Here is a 19,080-nt window from a genome sequence, read left to right as displayed (position 1 = left end):
AGGAAGGATGAGGAAAAGCAACTGTGGCCAACTTCTGTGTGTGTTCTTCACCTACTTCCTGATTTGTGCTGCTGTGAAACTCTTTCTAAGCACTGAGAAGTCTGCAGGAATGGAGAATCTCCTGAGTGCAACAGAGTGCCTTTCAATTAACTTGCTCACAATCCAGCTTTCTCAGAGAACCCTTCAAAGGAGAAAACATGTCTTCCCCCACACCCTTCACTAATCCCTCTGCTTCCAGTTTATTCCCCACATGAATAGGAAATCAAGACCCTTTGTAGTTACTATTTTTCAGACTCCTTCTTTGTACTTGAAGTTTTTTCACAAGCCACATCCATTGAGCACTAAATTCAGCCTTTAGTGAAGAAATATACCTGTTTTTCAGGTGGAGGAACTTCAAAAGAAGTTAATTTTACCAAGACTACCAAAGTATAAATTCGTCGAATTGAGATTTGAGGTCAAGGCTATCTGGGTCAAAAACAGAATTATTTTCAACAAATTATGCTGTTTTAGTACCCTGGTGTAAAATTTCAAAAGAATACTTGCTTCTCAAGCTTATTCCGTAGGTTAACTGAGATAATTGGTGGATAGTACTTTTCCTCATGCCAACCCAAACCAAGGATAGTATCTTCATGGAGACCTAGGAATGTGAAGGGATTAGTCTTCACAGTGAATTCCTGGCCAGCTAGGGCTACTTAATAAGACCCTGTTTTACAAAAGGGTGGGTGGGGGGGTGTAGGTCATAGCCTTGAATTAAATCATTTTCAGAACATACTAAATGATATGTTAGATTATAGATATTGCAATTGAAGTTTACAAATGGATATCCATGTTTCTTCTATCAATATATTTTGAAGACCATGTCATTTGCATTCTTTAAAATAACTTACTTCATTTTGTGTTAACCCAGAATTACCTAATATTCTAACATCTGTTTACTTAATAATTATTGAGTTGAACTAAATAGGCTCTGTGCACTTTAAGGAATGCAGTACTCATATCTGTGAGGATGGTCAAATTTTCCCAGAAAGATATCATTTTGAAAATGTTTTTCAGATATAATCTCATTACGAGGCGTCCTAGGAATCCTCAAAGTCACATTCTGCCTTAGCATATGGGGATTCCAGGTGTTCAGCATGCCTGGCCTACAAAAGTCAGGGATCTACAAATAAAGCACTTTGTTACCTCAAAGCCATTATGCATGGTTGTATGTATATACCAATGCCTGTCTAAAAGATGAAAGGTAGTCTACTTTCTGCTGGCCACATGATTGGCTTGTAGAAGTTTCTTCACAGACAGAGAAACCTTTTCAAATTTGCACAAAGGCATCCCCTGGGTTAACAGTAAGACGGTTAAGAATTATATTTTTCTAGGTTCTGTTTGTTTATACACAAAAATGGCAATTGAAAAGGAGCACATTCTCTCTTTAACAAGGCACATGTTGGTAACCCAAGACACACTCTATAATGTTAATGCCAATGGTCTTTGTACCATATGCACAGTTTTCTATTGTTCAAGATCACGTGTTTTCATTTCCTTCCCTGACCTACTGAAAAGGGGCATTACTGGTTAAAAAGCACAGGGCTCCCAATGAAGATATTTGCAATATGTGCAGGATCAGCATAGAGGATATAGGTTCTTGTTGGAGTATTTGCCTAGCATATGTGAGACCCTGGATCCCAAAAGCCTACAATACTCAAGCAGCTTATTGTCTTGTTATTAAGTGATGTGGAATTATTTTGTTTTTAAATTTACCAGACGAATTGTACGTGGACAGACTTCGGAAAGTTTGGAAGAGCATAATTTAGATTACTGTGCAGACAAAATCAAAGAATGGGGAAAAATAAAGGAGTGCCCAGTACCAAAGTTCGCCGGAAACCCTCCCATGGTATATACTTGTATTGCTTCTGTTATAATGCTGTTACTGTCAGTCTCAGGAAACAGGTACAAATGTTGTCCATTAGGATGTTTTATCGACTTTTGTCTACTGTGTGAATTGGCTAGAAGCATTTTCTCAATTGAAGTTCTCCTTCCAAGATAACTCTAGCATGTGTCAAGTTGACAAGAAACAACCAGCCACCACCCAAATGACCCAGGACATATGTGAAACATACTCTTTATTTTCTACCTCAAAGTCCATTTAGATGAGGTTATCTTTTACATTTTTGGTACGTCAGATATTAGGTTAGGAATCCAACTGGTCAAATTGGATAGATCTGTTGGGCCTAAATGTTTATAGAGAGTCTACAACTTTATGAAGCAATTTCCATATTCTGCCCAGAGACTCAGAGAGAAGTCTTAGAGTTTTCATATGTGTCCCTGTAGCAAAAGCATTGCCTAGCTCCTAGAATTTACCAAGCATATTGAAGACATATTGAGGTCTTGCACAACATTTGTCATCTTGCAAAAGATTAATCTCAGACTAAATGACAGAGAAAAAATTGCAGTGTTTCATTAAAGATATCATAGTGCTGAAATGAGACATTCTGAAGCCTTCCTTGTTCTGTTGTAGGCTTAGCCCAAGTTCATGTACTGACAGTGAGAGCAAATCTCATTCTTGCAGGAAGTTTCTCTTTGGAAAGTTTTACACTACAGATGCAGATTATATAATATATAACATATAACCCCAATGTGGCTGTTTTACTGGCTTAACAGTTCATCTTAACTTTTGATATTTTCATATAGACTCTGTTATAAAAAGTCCTTATCAGTAGTAAATGTTTCGGCAAGCTTACAAAGGTTAACCTGGCTTGTAAAATGTTTGCTCCTTCTGAGTCTCTCATGAGCTGTCACCGCCCCCTTAACACTTGTCCTTTTTGTATTTGATGTGATTACAGACTTGGAAATGGATAGTGGGTCCCATGTTCCTGTACCTCTGTGAGAGGTTGGTCCGGTTCTGGCGATCTCAACAGAAGGTGGTCATCACTAAGGTATTCACTGATGCAAAATTATTGGTAGTAGCTACTTACCATATGAGCAACTCTCCCTGAGTTCTCTATACTGTTGGTCTAAAAGGTCACTTAACCACATTCTTTTCATTAAACTGAAAACAGAAGTCCTACATACATCAGTTGGTTTTAATGCATTTAACTTAAGGATGAAATGGATTGCTCTATAAGAGAGACACTAAAGGTATCACTTTCTAGGATTCTCTCTCTCTCTCTCTCTCTCTCTCTCTCTCTCTCTCTCTCTCTCTCACACACACACACACACACACACACACACACACATTATATGTTAGTGAGACAAAAATTTTATGTCCAAAAAAACCCCCCAAACCCATAAAATGTTGAAACTTTCTAGTTCCTTAGTTCCTTCTTCTATTCTTTATATGTGATCACTGTATATTAATTAGATCTTCAGTGTCTGAAGTATCAAGCAGATGAATATATAAGCTACACCATGCATTTGCTCTCCCAACTCCAAGTCTGGAGTGCTTTTTATCCATTCTCCCATGTTTTGTTTATCATTACAATCTAAAGAGACAGATATACAATTAGACAGACTCTTCTGATAGACAGATGCATAGGAAGATAGATACGTGATTGATAGATAGAAAAGTTCCTTGTAGTTTCAGTAAGCACACAACAAGATTCTTTGGTTAAATAAAATTTGATTCCATTCGCTTCTGAAAGTATTTACGAAAAGTATTATAGTTTATTTTTTGCAAGGCACCAAACTTCCTTCTGTCCTCCCCACTAGAATTTTTTCGGTTGGTACCTACGAAGAGTCGCAGTAGATCTAGTCCTGCTGCCACTGCGAGGCTTGCAATGTAGGAATGGGCAGCCCTTCTTTTATGTTATTTCTATTGTTTTATTTTTTTAAAAAACCTAGCTGTGATTTTTCTTTTCATAAATAAGACATGACCGAACCAGACAAATATTTATTTCTAGAGCAAATTTGTTATCTTGTGAGGAAAATAAATGTTCACTTTCTTCTCATGCAAATATAAGAAACAGGGGTTATCCAACAATATGCCAGTGAGTCTGCTGCTGTATCTTATTTAGTAAGTCCTCTTTGTGTTTATCATAAAAAATTGCAACCTGAGAAAAACTGTTTTACCACACAAAATTACAACATGACAAATTTCAACAAAATCTTCTCTATTCACAATGATGCTTTTCAGTTCCTTGTTTCAGAGAAGAGGACAGTGTTTGCATCCTTGTCCTATAAGATACATTTAAATCCCATGTTTTGAAAATGGTTTTCCATTTCTTTTGGTGGTACTGGGGGTCAAACTCAGGTATCACACATGCTAAACATCTGCTTTGCCAATTAGCTACAGCCTTAGTGCTAATGTTTATTAATAGGAATGACACACTTCTTCAGTCCACTCTTGGAAAGAAAACCCCAGCAATATCAGTGAGCATTGTTTCAGTTCTCCGTAACTTTCCATCCTTTGATGACCTTTGGTTTGTCTGAACCCAGACCTCTGAAATTCTTCTAGCTATTGTAGGCATCTTTGCAGGAAAAGTATCTGACCTTTTTAGTTAGTTTTAAGCTCGATTTCATTTTCCATTAGCTCAGAATTGTATGTGTTTATAGGCTACAATATAGTGTTCTCCTATGTTATACTTGTGTAACTAAGTATAACATCTTTCAACTCAAACATGTATGATCTCACTGTTACAAAAATATCCGAAGTCTTCCCAAAAGCTTCAAAATAGAAAGTGTATTATTCACCATATTTACCATATCTACTGTCCACCAGAATACCAGAACCTATTTATCCTACTTGACTGTAACTCAGTGCCTGAGAACACTCATATCTCCTTCTCCCCCATTCTCCTTATCCTCTAGTGACCATTATTTTACACTCAATTTCTATGAGCTGAACTCTTGCATCATATGAGGGAAATTATGTTGCACCTGTGTCTGGCTTATTTCACATTGTATCATCTAGGATCATACAATCTGACCGTAGCAAGATTTCACCTTTTTAAGCTGAATATCATTCTACTGTGTAGGTGCACCACATTGTCTTTATCCATCCACCGTTTCTGTATAGTGAGGTTGATTCTAGATCCTAGCTGTGGTGCTGAAATAAACTTGAGAGTTTGTCTTCTTGACAAGAAAGAATATTTGCTTTCTGTTTCCTTTATTATGCTCTCTTTTAAATTCATCCATTTACTTGGTTTACATAATTGGAATAGATTTTCTGTAGTCATTTGCATATATGGAGGATAAATATAGTAACTGGCTTGGGGAAAAATGGATGATGCTCTCCCTAAGTGAGGAGAAATGTAGAAACAATGCAGGGAATGGGGCATATTTAAGTGTGATTCAGAACAAGAGCAGACAGCATGGTTAGCTTCATTTTGGGGCTCTTGCAATATACCTGGTCAGTGAAAGCTCCATATTTCTGTCTAGCTGCCAGTGTCCTCTGTCATGACCTGGGGAGACAGAGTGAACAGGAGACCTCTTTTTTCTATTTTTTGTATCTTGTTTAGCTTCAGAGATAGAGGGAGAGGGAGGGAGGCAGAGAAAGGGAGAGGGAGAGGGAAAGGGAGAGAGACGGGGAGAGAGAAATCACAACAGACTGATAGTTTCAATTTCCTGCCAAAGACTGTGAAACAGAGAACTGTATGCAAAATGCTTCTTAGGAGCACGTTCTCGGGGACTGTACTCATAAGAAAAGAAACCCCAGATGTGGTAGCAAGCACATTCCCACGATCTCAGTCATCAGGAAGTTGAGGTAGGAGAGCAAGACTTTAAGACCAGCTTAGGCTACATCACAAGTTTCTGGCGGCTATCCTGGGCTACACACGGAAGCCATGTCTCAAAACAAACAAGAAAAAAAACACATTAAAAATATTAAGGAAGACAGAATGAGGAAGAGAGAAGGGCTGGGCTGGCCTACAATGTGGTTGCAGCTGTAATGTCAGATCCTACAAGGCAGTGTTGGAGTTATCTCAGGTTGAAGGGAGAAGACTAGGACTTGGTGTCCATTCCTCAGTCCATCATTAGCCGTCAGCTACAATTGGGGACAAATCCCAAATAGCAGATACATCTGATGATGGACCTTCTGTGTTGGTCCCAAAAAAAAAAAAAAAAAAAAAGCACAGGTAGAGCATCATAATTAAGTCTTTTATCCATATGGATCCCGAAAGTGCAAATGTTTTGTGGACATGCAGTTTTCAGGGTCGTTTTATTCTACAGGTGGTCACTCACCCTTTCAAAACCATCGAGCTTCAGATGAAGAAGAAGGGATTCAAGATGGAGGTGGGACAGTACATTTTTGTCAAGTGCCCCAAGGTATCCAAGCTAGAGTGGCACCCATTCACACTGACCTCTGCTCCTGAGGAAGACTTTTTTAGCATCCATATCCGTATTGTGGGAGACTGGACCGAGGGGCTATTCAATGCTTGTGGCTGTGATAAGCAAGAGTTCCAAGATGCCTGGAAACTACCTAAGTGAGTACGGGACACATATTGCAAATGTGTATGTGTTTAGGAGAAATGGCTACATAGTTGTTATTTCCCCATATCTTAACATAATCTTCTGAGTGACAAAGTACAGTGGTTCACAAAATGTATGGGTGTCTTTCTGTGTTCACAATTGCATGTGGTATGTTTATATATATGTTTAGATATCTTGGGTGAACTATAAAGTATTGAGATCAAATATTAGTAATACCCTCAACTTTCTTTTAACACATAAAGGTCAAGGCCAAGTTATATTAACTTTTACAGAGAAACAAAAATCATGTCAAGGTTATTCTTAAATTTCAAATGATATCATTTGTTTGAACATACTATTTGCTTTGCATCCTTCTTTCCAGTTGCCTAACACAAATAAATGATGTCATTTAAAAAAAAAATCATGTCAAGGACTCAGTAGAAACTATGTGTGTAATACAATTAGGATTTTCAAATGTAGATTGTTCTGCCAGGCATGGAGCCCAGGTCTATAATCCCAGGAGTTGGGAAGCAGAAGCAGGAGAATCGGGAGTTCAAAGTTCTCACTAACTAGATAGAAACATTGAGGCTAGCCTGGCATACAAGAGATCTTGGTTCCAACAAGCAAGCAAGCAAGGAAGCAAGCAAACACAGAGCTGTGCCTCGATGAGTAAGAGCTTGCGGTGCAGTCCAGATGTCCTGAGTCCAGCCCCTGTCCCCCAGATCCCATGGTTGAAGGAGAGAAACTCCTGAAAGTTGTCCTCTGATATCATGTTCTCTTTGACAGATGCATACACACAACAACAACAACAATAAAACAAATACAACAAAACAACAATACAAAACAAAAAATACAAGTATGGTTTTTCATAACCAGAGAAAGATGTGAGCTGGAGAGATGACTCAGAGTACTAACTGTTCTTCCAGAGGACCTGAGTTCGAGTCTGAGCACTCACAACTATCTGTAACTCCCATTCCAGGGGACCCATCGTCCTTTTATAGCTCCACGAGCATACAGATATACATGCAGACAAAACACCCACATGCAAGTGATGAAATTAAATCTAAAGAGGCATAGGTGTTGTGTGTAGAGGGAAAGAAGAGGAAGAAAATGAAAAAATATCCATGGCAATCTAGCAAAGATTTTCAGTTAGCTAATCATTAATATTCTTACTTTCAGCCCCAGTGGTGGCATTAAATGACTTCCATGAAAGCCATTTTATAGAGGTTTCCCATACATAATACTACCTCAGTTAGAGTCAGCTTAGTGCACAGTGGGTATTCTACTGTGCAGATCTATACAGCCACAACCATCCTTTTCCCTTTCCATTCAGGATAGCAGTTGATGGGCCCTTTGGTACAGCCAGTGAAGATGTGTTCAGCTATGAGGTGGTGATGTTGGTGGGAGCCGGGATTGGAGTCACGCCCTTTGCCTCCATTCTCAAGTCCGTCTGGTACAAATATTGTGATAATGCCACTAATCTGAAACTCAAAAAGGTAAGTTCTTCTTACTTGCTGGAGGGCCTGGATTAACCATCACTTTCTGAATGATTTTCAGGGATGGGGGAAATGAAGAAAAGGTTTAAGTGATTCCAGAGCAGCAGGCTTGCCTCAAGAGAGTAGAAGGTACATTAGTGTGCGTGTGTATACACAGACCTGTTAGTAAAAGCAATATGCTGTGTTTGTCTGGCAGTATTATAAATTCATAAAATTTGAGAAAAAGAGAAAGTAGTTATAACCCCAGCCTAATAGTTACACTCTGAGTGTGCATATGCATGAGCACATATACACGTGAACACATGTACACACACACACACACACACACACACACACACACACACACCAAGCAGTGCTGAGGGTGGCAGCCAAAGCTTCAAGTGTGCTCCTCAAATGTTCTACCCCGAATTATACCTCCTTCTCCTGGGGTATTCTTTTCTAGTTTTCCCTCTGCAAATTTCCATACTTTTAGAAATTTTAATATATATATATGTGTGTGTGTGTGTGTGTGTGTGTGTGTGTGTGTATGTATCTATATATGTATATATGTATCTATACATACATAGATACATATATATATATATTTCAATAACCCATTTTCCATAATTTTTAAATAGAAAGGAAAGCATGATTTGAGATGGATCCCAGGGACTTACAGCTCCTAGCCAAATGCTGAACCACTGAGCTACAACTTGACACTCTTTTCCCTTTTATATTGGGACAGGGACTCATTAGGTTGCCTGGCCTAGCCGTATGTTTACTGTGCAGCCCAGGCAGGCCTTTGATTTATGATCCTCCCTCCTCAGTCTCCAAAACAGTTGTGGTTACAGACCTGACCTGTTGAGATGATAGGACAGTGGCAGCAGGCCAAACTGAAAACATTTTTTCCCCTGTCATCCTGCATTATAGAATGACACTGACTCTACTTTCAGTTCTTCAATCTACTACCTTTTAGCAGAATAGGGCAGGAGACATGGAACTTTTTACTTGCTTATGGATGTCTCCTAGGGATGAATTTCCAGGGAACTGTTACATGTTACTTGAGGAAAGATGCCTTGTAAACTTCAAGTTATTCTAGTAATTGTTCAGATTGATTCTGATAGGGTCATTCTACCCCAGCTTCACATTTCACTCTTTTTCTAGTGAAGAAGGTATTAGTAAGACTACTTGGGAAAGTCTGGAAGTCCCAGGCAGGGAAGACATCTTGTGGCAGCCACTGTGTTGATTCCTTTGGCCTTTCTCAGAGCAGATATAAGGAAGTTAGGGATTCTGGGAGAGGAACTGCACACCAGCAGAAGGAAACTAGCAAGACAGAAGGTGAAGGTCAGCTACTTATTTGTAAGCCTAAATCATCAATTTATAGATTTACTTTTAAATATTTATTTTTATCTATGTCCATGTGCTTGTTTGTGTGCATGTGTACATGTGTGTGTGTATACACAAGTACACACCACATACGCACACACGAGATATGAAGGGGTGCAGCTAGAAGCTAAAAGAGTGTATCAGATGCCCTTGAGAAGGAGTAACAGGCAGTTGTGAGCCACTTGACACAGATTCTGGCAACAGAACTTTGATGCCTTGGAAGAGCAAAAAGCAATCTTACCCAATGACCCATTTCTCTAGCAGCTCCTGAAAATGATTTCCTGATCTGCCTGCTTGAAGGTCAGAGAAGATTTGTGTAAATTAGCCTATGGAGGATATATAGTTTGGTTATACACATCCACAATTCTAGGACCCTTGTTCTGGAGGGTGTCCCACGACGATCTCCCGGCTGGGGACAGGGTGCGAGCAGGGAGGGGAGATTGCCAGCCTCTGCCGCTGCCTCTGGCGCCCTGTCGCTGACTGGTCTCTCCCAGGTGTTGCCCCTGTCTCTCCCTCCGTGGTGAACCAGTCCAGGCTCGGGCTAGGCTGATAAGGAGCCGACTAGCTGACAAGGAGGCAGCCTGATGTCCCAGGCAGGTTCCGGAGAGCCGGTGGGTTCCAAAGTGTTACAGCTCTTTGCTAGGCCAGGAAGTGCTGGCTTGGTAGTAGAAAGAGGAGCACTCTGAAGGAACCGGTGGGTTCTGAAGTGTTACAGCTCTTTTCTAAGCCGGGAAGTGCCGGCCAGGTAGCAGGGAAAGGCAGTAGATCCCTTGCCCAGTGTTAACAGCTCTGGAGCCGGCTAGCTGGTGAAGAAGGGAGGGTCCACAACGGAAGCTCTCAGACAACAGGACGGTTCTTGTGTGTGTTTTACTTCTCAATTAAGCTCAATATATACAGTTTGGGGTGGGTGAAGGTTTTAGCAGCAGGTAACCTCATTGGCTTAGTCTGAGGTTTTTGGGGATGCCTCATATGCATGTGAGGAGAGCCTGGGGCACCATTCCTATGTGACCTGATGGTCAATGGTTGTAGACCTCTCAACCTCTCTGTGGGAGGGGCTGTGAAGGGCGGAAGCTGAGAAAGCTAGGGGGCCAGGAACAGAGCTGAACATCCTACCGTCCCTAAAGGGTTCTCCGAGGTTCAGAAGCTTGTTCGACCAGACACCTGGTTGTCTCTCAGCTCAGTGCCCCCCACACAATGCCAGCACTTGAGAGGCAGAAATTGGAGGATCCCAAGTTTGAACTAGGGTCAATCTAGGCTATATCTCCAAGCAAACATCTCCAGATTTCTGCGAACCTGTTTCTAGGCATTCTGGGCACCATGAAAAGGTTTAGAACATTAGAAACCCATTCGTTGAAGCTGATACAATCTGATTTATGGCCTGTCCTTCTTCAGATCTACTTCTACTGGCTGTGCAGGGACACCCATGCCTTTGAGTGGTTTGCAGACTTGCTGCAGCTGCTGGAGACCCAGATGCAGGAAAGGAACAATGCCAACTTTCTCAGCTACAACATCTATCTTACTGGCTGGGATGAATCTCAGGTGAGGACAAGAATCCAGTTCTCAGATCTTTTATTGTATGTCCAGAGCATGCTGGCTTCCTTTTATTTTTAAAGAAAATTTCATACATTACTCCTCCCCACAACCCCTAAGGACAGCTAATACACTCAAGTGACCCAGCCTGCTCACAGTCACTCAATATCATCCTAAGATATTTAGACCATTGAGACTAGATTCCAAACTAAGGGACCTATGTTGATATTATAACAATGTTGCCACCAAAGAACTAGAATCTCAAGGCAGGTGGACAAGATTCATCAAATGGTAATGGGAAGGAAAAATCTATCCCCCTCTTTTGTATTCAGTCCTTAATGTGTATGTTCTCTATGTTGTATGATATATTCAATACATTTATATTCAGTCAGCTCTCCATATACTTGAGGTTCTGCATCTGTATGTTCCATCAACCTAATCAAACTATTTGGGGAAACAATTGGTCCCTAAACAATACAGTGTAACAACTAGTTACATAGGCCTTCCATTGCCTGAGGTGTCATAATTAATCTAGATATGATTCAAAGTATGTAAGAGACTTTAGCACTTATGGATTTGGGTGTCAAAGGATTGGGATCCTACAGTCCTTTGTAGACTGGGTCCTGTTCCAGGTATTGTTTTTAGTGTTTATGCAGATTGTCTAATTTTATGTTCTCGGCAACCCTATGATGAAGTAATGACTATTATTCTCCAAATTTTATTGACAAAGAATCAAAAGCCTAGAACTGATCAGCTTATTTGCATAAAGGCATCCAGCAAGTGAACAGCAGTGTCCAAATGCACTCGGCAGTTCCCAGTAGTTCATGGCTATTAATAACAAATAAATCGACATATATATGATGAAGAAAGTTGGATATATAGTATATATGCAGAAATGTATATAAATATATGTCATGCCAAATATTTAGAGACTACTAAAATAAGTCACTTGTCTTCAACTGAATGCAATATATTCTCCCACCAGGATCATTTAGCAATAAAAGCATCTTAGAATTTACAAGGCTAAGGAATGCAGTATGGAGCCTCATTAGGGCCTGTATGGTTAGTTATAAATGTCAGTCTGGGAAGAGAGTCTCAACTGATTAAATATTTATATTGAACTGGCTCATAGGCATATCTGCCGGGGATTGTCTTAGTTGCTAACTAATATGGGGAGATGCAGCCCATTGTAGGTGATCCCAGCCCCTGGGAGGGAGACCCTTATATAGGACAGAAGAAAGCTTAGATAGAATCAGAGAGCAAACTGCATGGGTGCATTTCTTTCTTCCTCCCCTTGACTGTGGATATGACTAGCTGTTTCAAGTTCCTGCTGCCTTGATTTCTCCACAATGATGGTCTATAACCTGCAATTGTAAGCCAAATAAACCCTTTCTCTCCTAAGTAAATTTTCTCATAATACTTTGTGAGAGAGACAAGAAAGGAAACTAGTGCAGGTTCCCGGGAGTATGAATTTGCCTTTCTTAGAGGGTGATAAGGCCCTTGGGGGCAAAAACAGAACTTCACATTTTTGCGTCAACCAGGGAGAAAATGGTTAACTTTCTTGTTATTTGGTTTAGCCTAGTAGTCAGTCAACACTTGCTCTATGCGACCTTGATGTCAGGCTATGCCTAAGACAGGGAAGAATAATGACTGATTGTATTTACAGTCGTCGTTTTACTGTTTAGCTTTGTGAGCTTAGGACCAGGAAAGAAGAGTTCATCAAGTGACTGTCCTCAGTTTCCCTTTGGCTCTGTCAGTGTTCAAAGTCCTTCCCATTGGTTCATCTGGAACCCTTCCAGGAGTCACAAGCAGCCACATGTCTAGATCATATCCTGAGAGGCTGGAGCTGACTTCTTTTTGATCCAGCATGGAAGCTCGGCATTTGAAACTGAGTTACCAGCAGTTGGCAGGTTTCCCATCATAGCCTTGAAATCCACCTCCTCCTAAATGTACTAATCCACTGCCTACACTAACTGGCCCAGCAATGAAGGCCCTGTAGGCACCTGCCTCTAGGGGGCTGAGCTTTTGGTGTATACAAAGGACACATCTCGTTCTGGGAACAGTTATTCTTCTCATTTTGTCATCTCATCTTTGTGTTCTATTTCCATTACCTTTTCATTTAGGCTGGCCTTATTTGGATTGTAAAAGAGGGATTTTCTCTTTAATGCAGCCTTGCTTCAAATGGTCTCTTCCTCAACACCTGAACTTTTACAAAGCTTTTTACAAAGGCACATTCTGTAAAGGGAGTTACTGACCATTGACTATGCCATATGTCTCATAAGGAACTGACTTACTGATACCCACATGTCTAGTAATATCTTGATAGCAGATGGCTACAGAGGACCCTTTCATCCCCTTTCTTCCTGAAGAATATCACCCTCTACCATCACAACCTATATATGTCTCTCTCTGTGTGTGTATTAAGTAAGAGCTTGATTTGTGAAATGTGTTCTCCCATGTCTCTTTTTTGCTGAATGCACATCCTTTGCTACAGGCCAATCACTTTGCTGTGCACCACGATGAGGAGAAAGATGTGATCACAGGCCTAAAACAGAAGACTCTGTATGGACGGCCCAACTGGGATAATGAGTTCAAGACCATTGCAAATGAACACCCTAAGTAAGGAGTCCTCTGCTTAAGTGTTCCCGAAGCTTGTGGTCTGCATAAAGCAGCAGTTCCCAAGCACTGACTGTACTTTGTAGCCTAAAAGTTACCATTAACATTTTCATAATGCTGTGACAGGGCTGAATTCTTATCCAACAGACATCAGATAGCTCTGACTTTTAGAAATAATCTTTAAATCGTAGCAAAATCACATGGAGAGTAGTTCTCTCAACATCCTGACCCATAGCATTTCCCTTCTTTAGTTGCCCAAATATCACTATTGCATATATTGATTTTAAAGGATGAGTACAGCGTGTGCTTACTAGTAAGACTATTATACCTTCACTTTCAGATCAAGTGTCTGAGTCTAAAATTATAAGATGACAGATGATATGGTGTCTTTCTGTTGTCACTACAGTTTTAGCCATCCTGATACCCTTAGGAAATCTCCTTGTCACGTAGAACACGTGAGAAATTCAATATCTTACTCTAAATATATCTTTTCAAATAGGTGTGGCAAACACAATGACTTGCCATTGCAACATGATGTGATCTACAAATGTGCCAGGCTACACGCAGAGCTATTCTTATATGTATGGGGCCCAGTGGCCTCAGGCTTGATATGCCTGCTTTAGTTAAACCATTGCTGTAATGAGCTTTAATGTGCGTCAATGAGCACATAAATTACCTTGCTATGTTATTACATATAGATACTGATTTATTAGGTCTGAAGTGGGGCCCAGAAACCTAGATTATTAAAAACATGATGCCTTTTGAGATGGCATGGGACCATATTTTGAAAAACAAGGATTTCAACTGTAAGACTTCAGAGGATGAAGCTGCTGTCAGAGTTGAGGCACCCAGTGAGGATTTGTTACTGATTTCAAAATACTAGAAATATTTGGGGGGCTCAAGTCCAACAGGAAAGTACACCTAAGCTTTGCCTATTAGCCATGGGTCTTAGTCAGGGTTTCTATTCCTGCACAAAACATCATGACCAAGAATCAAGTTGGAGAGGAAAGGGTTTATTCAGCTTAAACTTCCACATTGCTGTTCATCATCAAAGGAAGTCAGGACTGGAACACAAACAGGGCAGGAACCTGGAGGCAGGAGCTGATGCAGAGGCCATGGATGGGTGCTGCTTACTAACTTGCTCCCTGTGTCTTGCTCAGTCTGCTTTCTTATAGAACCCAGGACTAATCAGTCCAGGGGTGGCACCACCCAAAATGGGCCCTCCCCCCGATCATTAACTGAGAAAATGCCTCACAGCTGGGTCTCATGGAGGCATTTCCTCAATCGAGGCTCCTTTCTCTGGGATAACTCCAGCTTGTGTCAAGTTGACATGCAAAACTAGCTAGTACACCATGATATCTTTGTGGTAGAAGTTTCCAGAACCCCTGCTTGGATTTCATTTTCTGGGGATGTCAACTCCATTTGAGTTTGCCAGCTGTCTCTAATACTCAGTTGGGCCTGCTCCTTGTGAGTAAATTGAACATTTTTGTCACTTGTGGAAAAAAATAGGAATAGAGTGACCTCTACTTAATAGGAAATTTACCCACCCTCTTTATTGCCCAATATATGCCAAAGCCTGAAACTTTCTTTTCTTTCTCCAAAGCACCAGAATAGGAGTTTTCCTGTGTGGCCCAGAAGCCTTGGCTAAAACTCTCAGTAAACAGAGCATCTCCAACTCAGAGTCCGGCCCTCGTGGAGTCCACTTCATTTTCAACAAGGAAAACTTCTAACTCAGCTCTTTCACCAGGAAACCAGTGTTTGCTGCCAAATGCCCTGATATTGCCAGTTGATTGTAGGAGAGGAGGAGGAAAGGAAACCATAATGACACGGGCCCCCTAAAAAGAATTCCAAAGATTATTTGCGAGTCATAGGTCATATTTACATGGAGCTTCATAGTTTCAGAGCACTTTTTATAAACATTGTTATGTTGCATTGTTTCATATTTCCCTCTTCCATGCCAGAAGAGGGCAAGGCAAAAGCATTTTCTGGGACTTTCTCTAGGATAAACAATAGAAGTTCAAATGAGTTCAGCCCCTTCCTTCCGATTAAGCAGCTGAAATGAGATCTAGGCCAGGAAACTCTGAATGTAGTCACCTTTTCATATTTAATATCAGCTTGCCTCAAAAATCGGTTTTTATACTCTTCCCTCAACAAAAAAAAATGCAAATCAAAGAGTAGCTTATCATTCTTCATTTGTGTTTCATCTTTAACCTTAGCATCATAATAAAGAAGACTTTTTTTTTTTTTTATAGAGGAGATAGTGATGGTGACTTAATACTTACTAATGATGGTAGGACACAGAAGTATATTCCAGTTTAACTAGCATAACAGCATAACTGGGTGAGAGATTATTCCTACTAAGAAATATTAGACTGTTTGGAGTTAAGGTAGCATTTATGATGCTGTTTGACAGAATGACTGTTCAAGATCAGTTTATTGAATGGATGAATAAATGAATGATGCAAACATTCAGAACTATGTCAGAATGGAATGCATGGCCAGAGACAAAATTACCCTTCTGTTACTTTTACAGACCAAAATACCCTGATTCCCCTGGGAGTAGAGAGAAAGATAACCAGTAGGATGGCCTGACTTAGTGTATTCATTCAACTGTTATTTGGAGGCAGGAGGGATGAATTCATAGTCCTATCCTCCTATGATGATGTTGGCTAACGCTTCTAGTTTAAAGGAAAAGACACATTCATTTACTGACAGAAAAGGTCTGCTTGAGCCAACCCTTGTGAATTTTGAACTGAATTCTAGCAAATGTATACCTGATGATACATATCCTGCTTAGAATGCATTTCTTCTTTGGCTTAAATACCTACGCACATAGATCTATGTGGATAGACAACAACTTGTATTTTTATTACAGCATTTTCATCACCACTAGTTACCAGCATCTTCCTGAAATATAAATCCTAGAAACTGTCATCCCCAAATAACTGGGTTGATAGTAAAATCACACCCACTATTTTATGGGTATCCAGAAGTGCAAGGCAGAGTGTAGATCACTGCCACAGGAGTCACATGTGGAAATAAAAAAAAAAAAACCTTCTCCTGTTTCTGGGAACTAAAAGCATTTCTGATTGCCCCACCACCAGGGATAAAAAGATTTATAACTTCAGCTTTGGTGATGAGGAAGGAAGAGTAGAGGGCAGAGGTCTTGTTGGAGAGAAACTGTAGAGAGAACAGGAGAGAAAAGAAAACACAACACTCAAATGGGAAAAGAGAAAGGGAAAGGGGCTCATGGTGGTTGGGATTCACCCTCCATTTCTATTTGATATGTATCCCATGTAATTGAATTGAAGGATGCACGTGCTCATCTTGTTTTGACTTCATATAGTATTGCACAGTTTCAGTTCCGGTCACAAATTTTGCTATTGTATAGACATTTTGAAGAGACTAGACGAAGTGAGGGCTCAGATTCTCCTTAGATTCCTGTTATCCCCTGTTCTCTTAACATCCTTAGAGCACTGAAGGCTGGTTCTGGAAAGTAAGGCCTTCCTAGATGTAATGTGCACATGGCACCACAAAATTTGTTGCCCTTGGAGAAAGGTCCAGAGCCTTCATGTTTCATCCTAGGCATTAGTTCATTTATTCAACATACATTTGTTTGGTATAATTAATATGAGTCCATTTTAATTATTTGTGGCGAAGTTTGAGCTAGAGAGCTCTCAGTTACAAGGACTCTGAAAATAACTTTCTAACAAAGGTGGTTATGAGTCTGTTTGTTGCTCCAAGAATGTTTCTCCAGTTTGCTGTTTTTTCCTTTTTTTCTTTATTCTTCAATAGATCCTCTCCCAGCCCTGCTCCACACCTTCCCTAGATCCATTGCTCCTCTGTTTCCCTTCAAAAAAAAAAAAAGGCAGGCCTCCCAGGGATATCAACTGAACACAGCATAACAAGATGCAATAAGACAAGGCACAAACCCTCATATCAAGGCTGGATGAGGCAACCCAGTAGGAGGAAAATGGTCCCATAAGCAAGCAATAGTTGATATCGACATAGTTCCCAAAATAGAGATCTATCCTGAGTTATTCTGGTTATGAGAAGGAAAATGAGTGCACATGTGCTTCTTGTTTGAGAACTTCCTTCTTTTCCCTCCGAAGCCCCCAGCTCCCAGGTCCCAGCCCCCACCCCCCAGCCCCCACCCACCAGCCCCCAGCCCCCAGCTCCCAGCCGCCAGCTGCCAGCATAGCTCTTTCCATACTTAGTTCTTGGAATTTAGTAACAGATACTGAGATCTGTCTTCAGTAACAAATCTAAAATGAGAAAATAAGGCTAGAAATGCTTTTCTTAGTTTTTCCCGCTTTTGCAATATCATGTTTATGGAATCTGAGTATTTTCAGCCATTGTATATGAATGTCTGGGGGGGGGGGCGGGCAAGAAGATGATCTGGAGATAACTTTTAGAAATAACTATTAAAGCTTGCTTTGATGCTGAAATCAGTGAGCTTTCCCTGTGTCTTTGTTATTGAACTTATCATTAAAGGGTGAATCCAACTAGCAAAGATCCTGTCTTTCATCATCCTGTCTTTCATCATGAAGGTTGTTCTGAACGTGTCCGTCAGTTACAGCCCTCCCTGTCTAGGTAATGCATAAAGCCATCAGCATATGTTTTGGGCTTGGTCGTTTGCTGTTATCATGGATGCAAAGCACATCACCAAAGGTAAATGGTAATAACAGAAATAGCAACTATTTAGTGAGCAACTACTACTATGCCAAACATTTTACATACATCTCAGCTACTCCCTCAGCAACAGTACAATGCCATTTTAATCCTAACCTTGTTGATAAGAAAACTATCCAAGGAAAGATGATTGCTAAGCAAAGGTCCCACAGTTAATGGATGGATACGTCAACATTAAATCTCCATTTTCTAGCAATCGGGCCTATGTTCTTTTGTTGCAGTAATATTTAATCGGCAGCACCCAATCTGGCTTGTTTTTATGGGGCTGCCATGTTCCCGACTAGGCAAGGCCCGAGGCCACGAGCGAGTGGTGTGGGGTGTAGGAGGTGGCTCTGCCAATCTACTATGCTGTCTCCACAAAGTTTGGCTGAACCCCAGACAATACCCGCCATCCACGTGGTACCTGGTAGAAATGAAACTCTAAAGCTTAATTATTATCCAATGGCTTTCTATCTTTAGAAATGCTCAATTAACAATTTGCCTACACAATTAGAGTTGTTTCCCAATATCTAACCTTAAGATATAAATCGTTACCCAGGACTGTCCTGGACCCATGCCTGGTTCTCCATGGCTCCTACATCTCTCCTCCCCTCGTAGGTCCTCCTCCTCTTTCTTCTCCTCTCCCTCTCCTTCACTCCTCCCACCTTAGCTCTTCCAAATTACCGAGTTTATTGTAAAATGTAGCAGGGGAAAAATATTCTGCTACATTCTTTCCACTTGCAAATTAAATAAGGTTCATGGAATCAAAATATGCATTGAGAATGGTTGGGTAAGGGTGGCAGTAGAGATCAAGTATCTTGGTATGTCACTTTTAAATTCAAATAAAATAGGATGCTGGAGGGAGAAAAAGGAAAGTTAGAGTGATGGAATTTTATTTAAAATATATAGAAATGGATTATAAAAAGAAGTGGAGTCAGGTATTCTGGTGCATCCACGCAATAAAGCACTCAAGAGGCTGAGTCAGAATTATAAATGCAAGGCTAGG

The 19,080-nt window shown here is 40.5% G+C and overlaps 1 protein-coding gene across 1 annotated transcript in view; it reads left to right on the top strand.

Moving 5' to 3' along the window:
* Positions 1-17,536, top strand: part of Cybb (cytochrome b-245 beta chain) — a 33,099-nt gene extending 15,563 nt beyond the window's left edge. Inside the window, exons 7-13 of the mRNA XM_034485209.2 lie at positions 1,756-1,885; positions 2,835-2,927; positions 6,157-6,410; positions 7,730-7,892; positions 10,650-10,796; positions 13,282-13,406; positions 15,007-17,536. Coding sequence (XP_034341100.1) covers positions 1,756-1,885; positions 2,835-2,927; positions 6,157-6,410; positions 7,730-7,892; positions 10,650-10,796; positions 13,282-13,406; positions 15,007-15,133 — 1,039 coding nt within the window. The 3' untranslated portion in view covers positions 15,134-17,536. The remainder of the gene's footprint in view (positions 1-1,755; positions 1,886-2,834; positions 2,928-6,156; positions 6,411-7,729; positions 7,893-10,649; positions 10,797-13,281; positions 13,407-15,006) is intronic.
* Positions 17,537-19,080: the final 1,544 nt, after the last annotated feature.

The sequence above is a fragment of the Arvicanthis niloticus genome, chromosome X (genome assembly GCF_011762505.2).
Source record: "Arvicanthis niloticus isolate mArvNil1 chromosome X, mArvNil1.pat.X, whole genome shotgun sequence".
NCBI classification, from domain to species: domain Eukaryota; kingdom Metazoa; phylum Chordata; class Mammalia; order Rodentia; family Muridae; genus Arvicanthis; species Arvicanthis niloticus.
The sequence above is the reverse complement of the archived record's forward strand: the minus strand, read 5'-3'. Positions and strand labels throughout refer to the sequence as shown.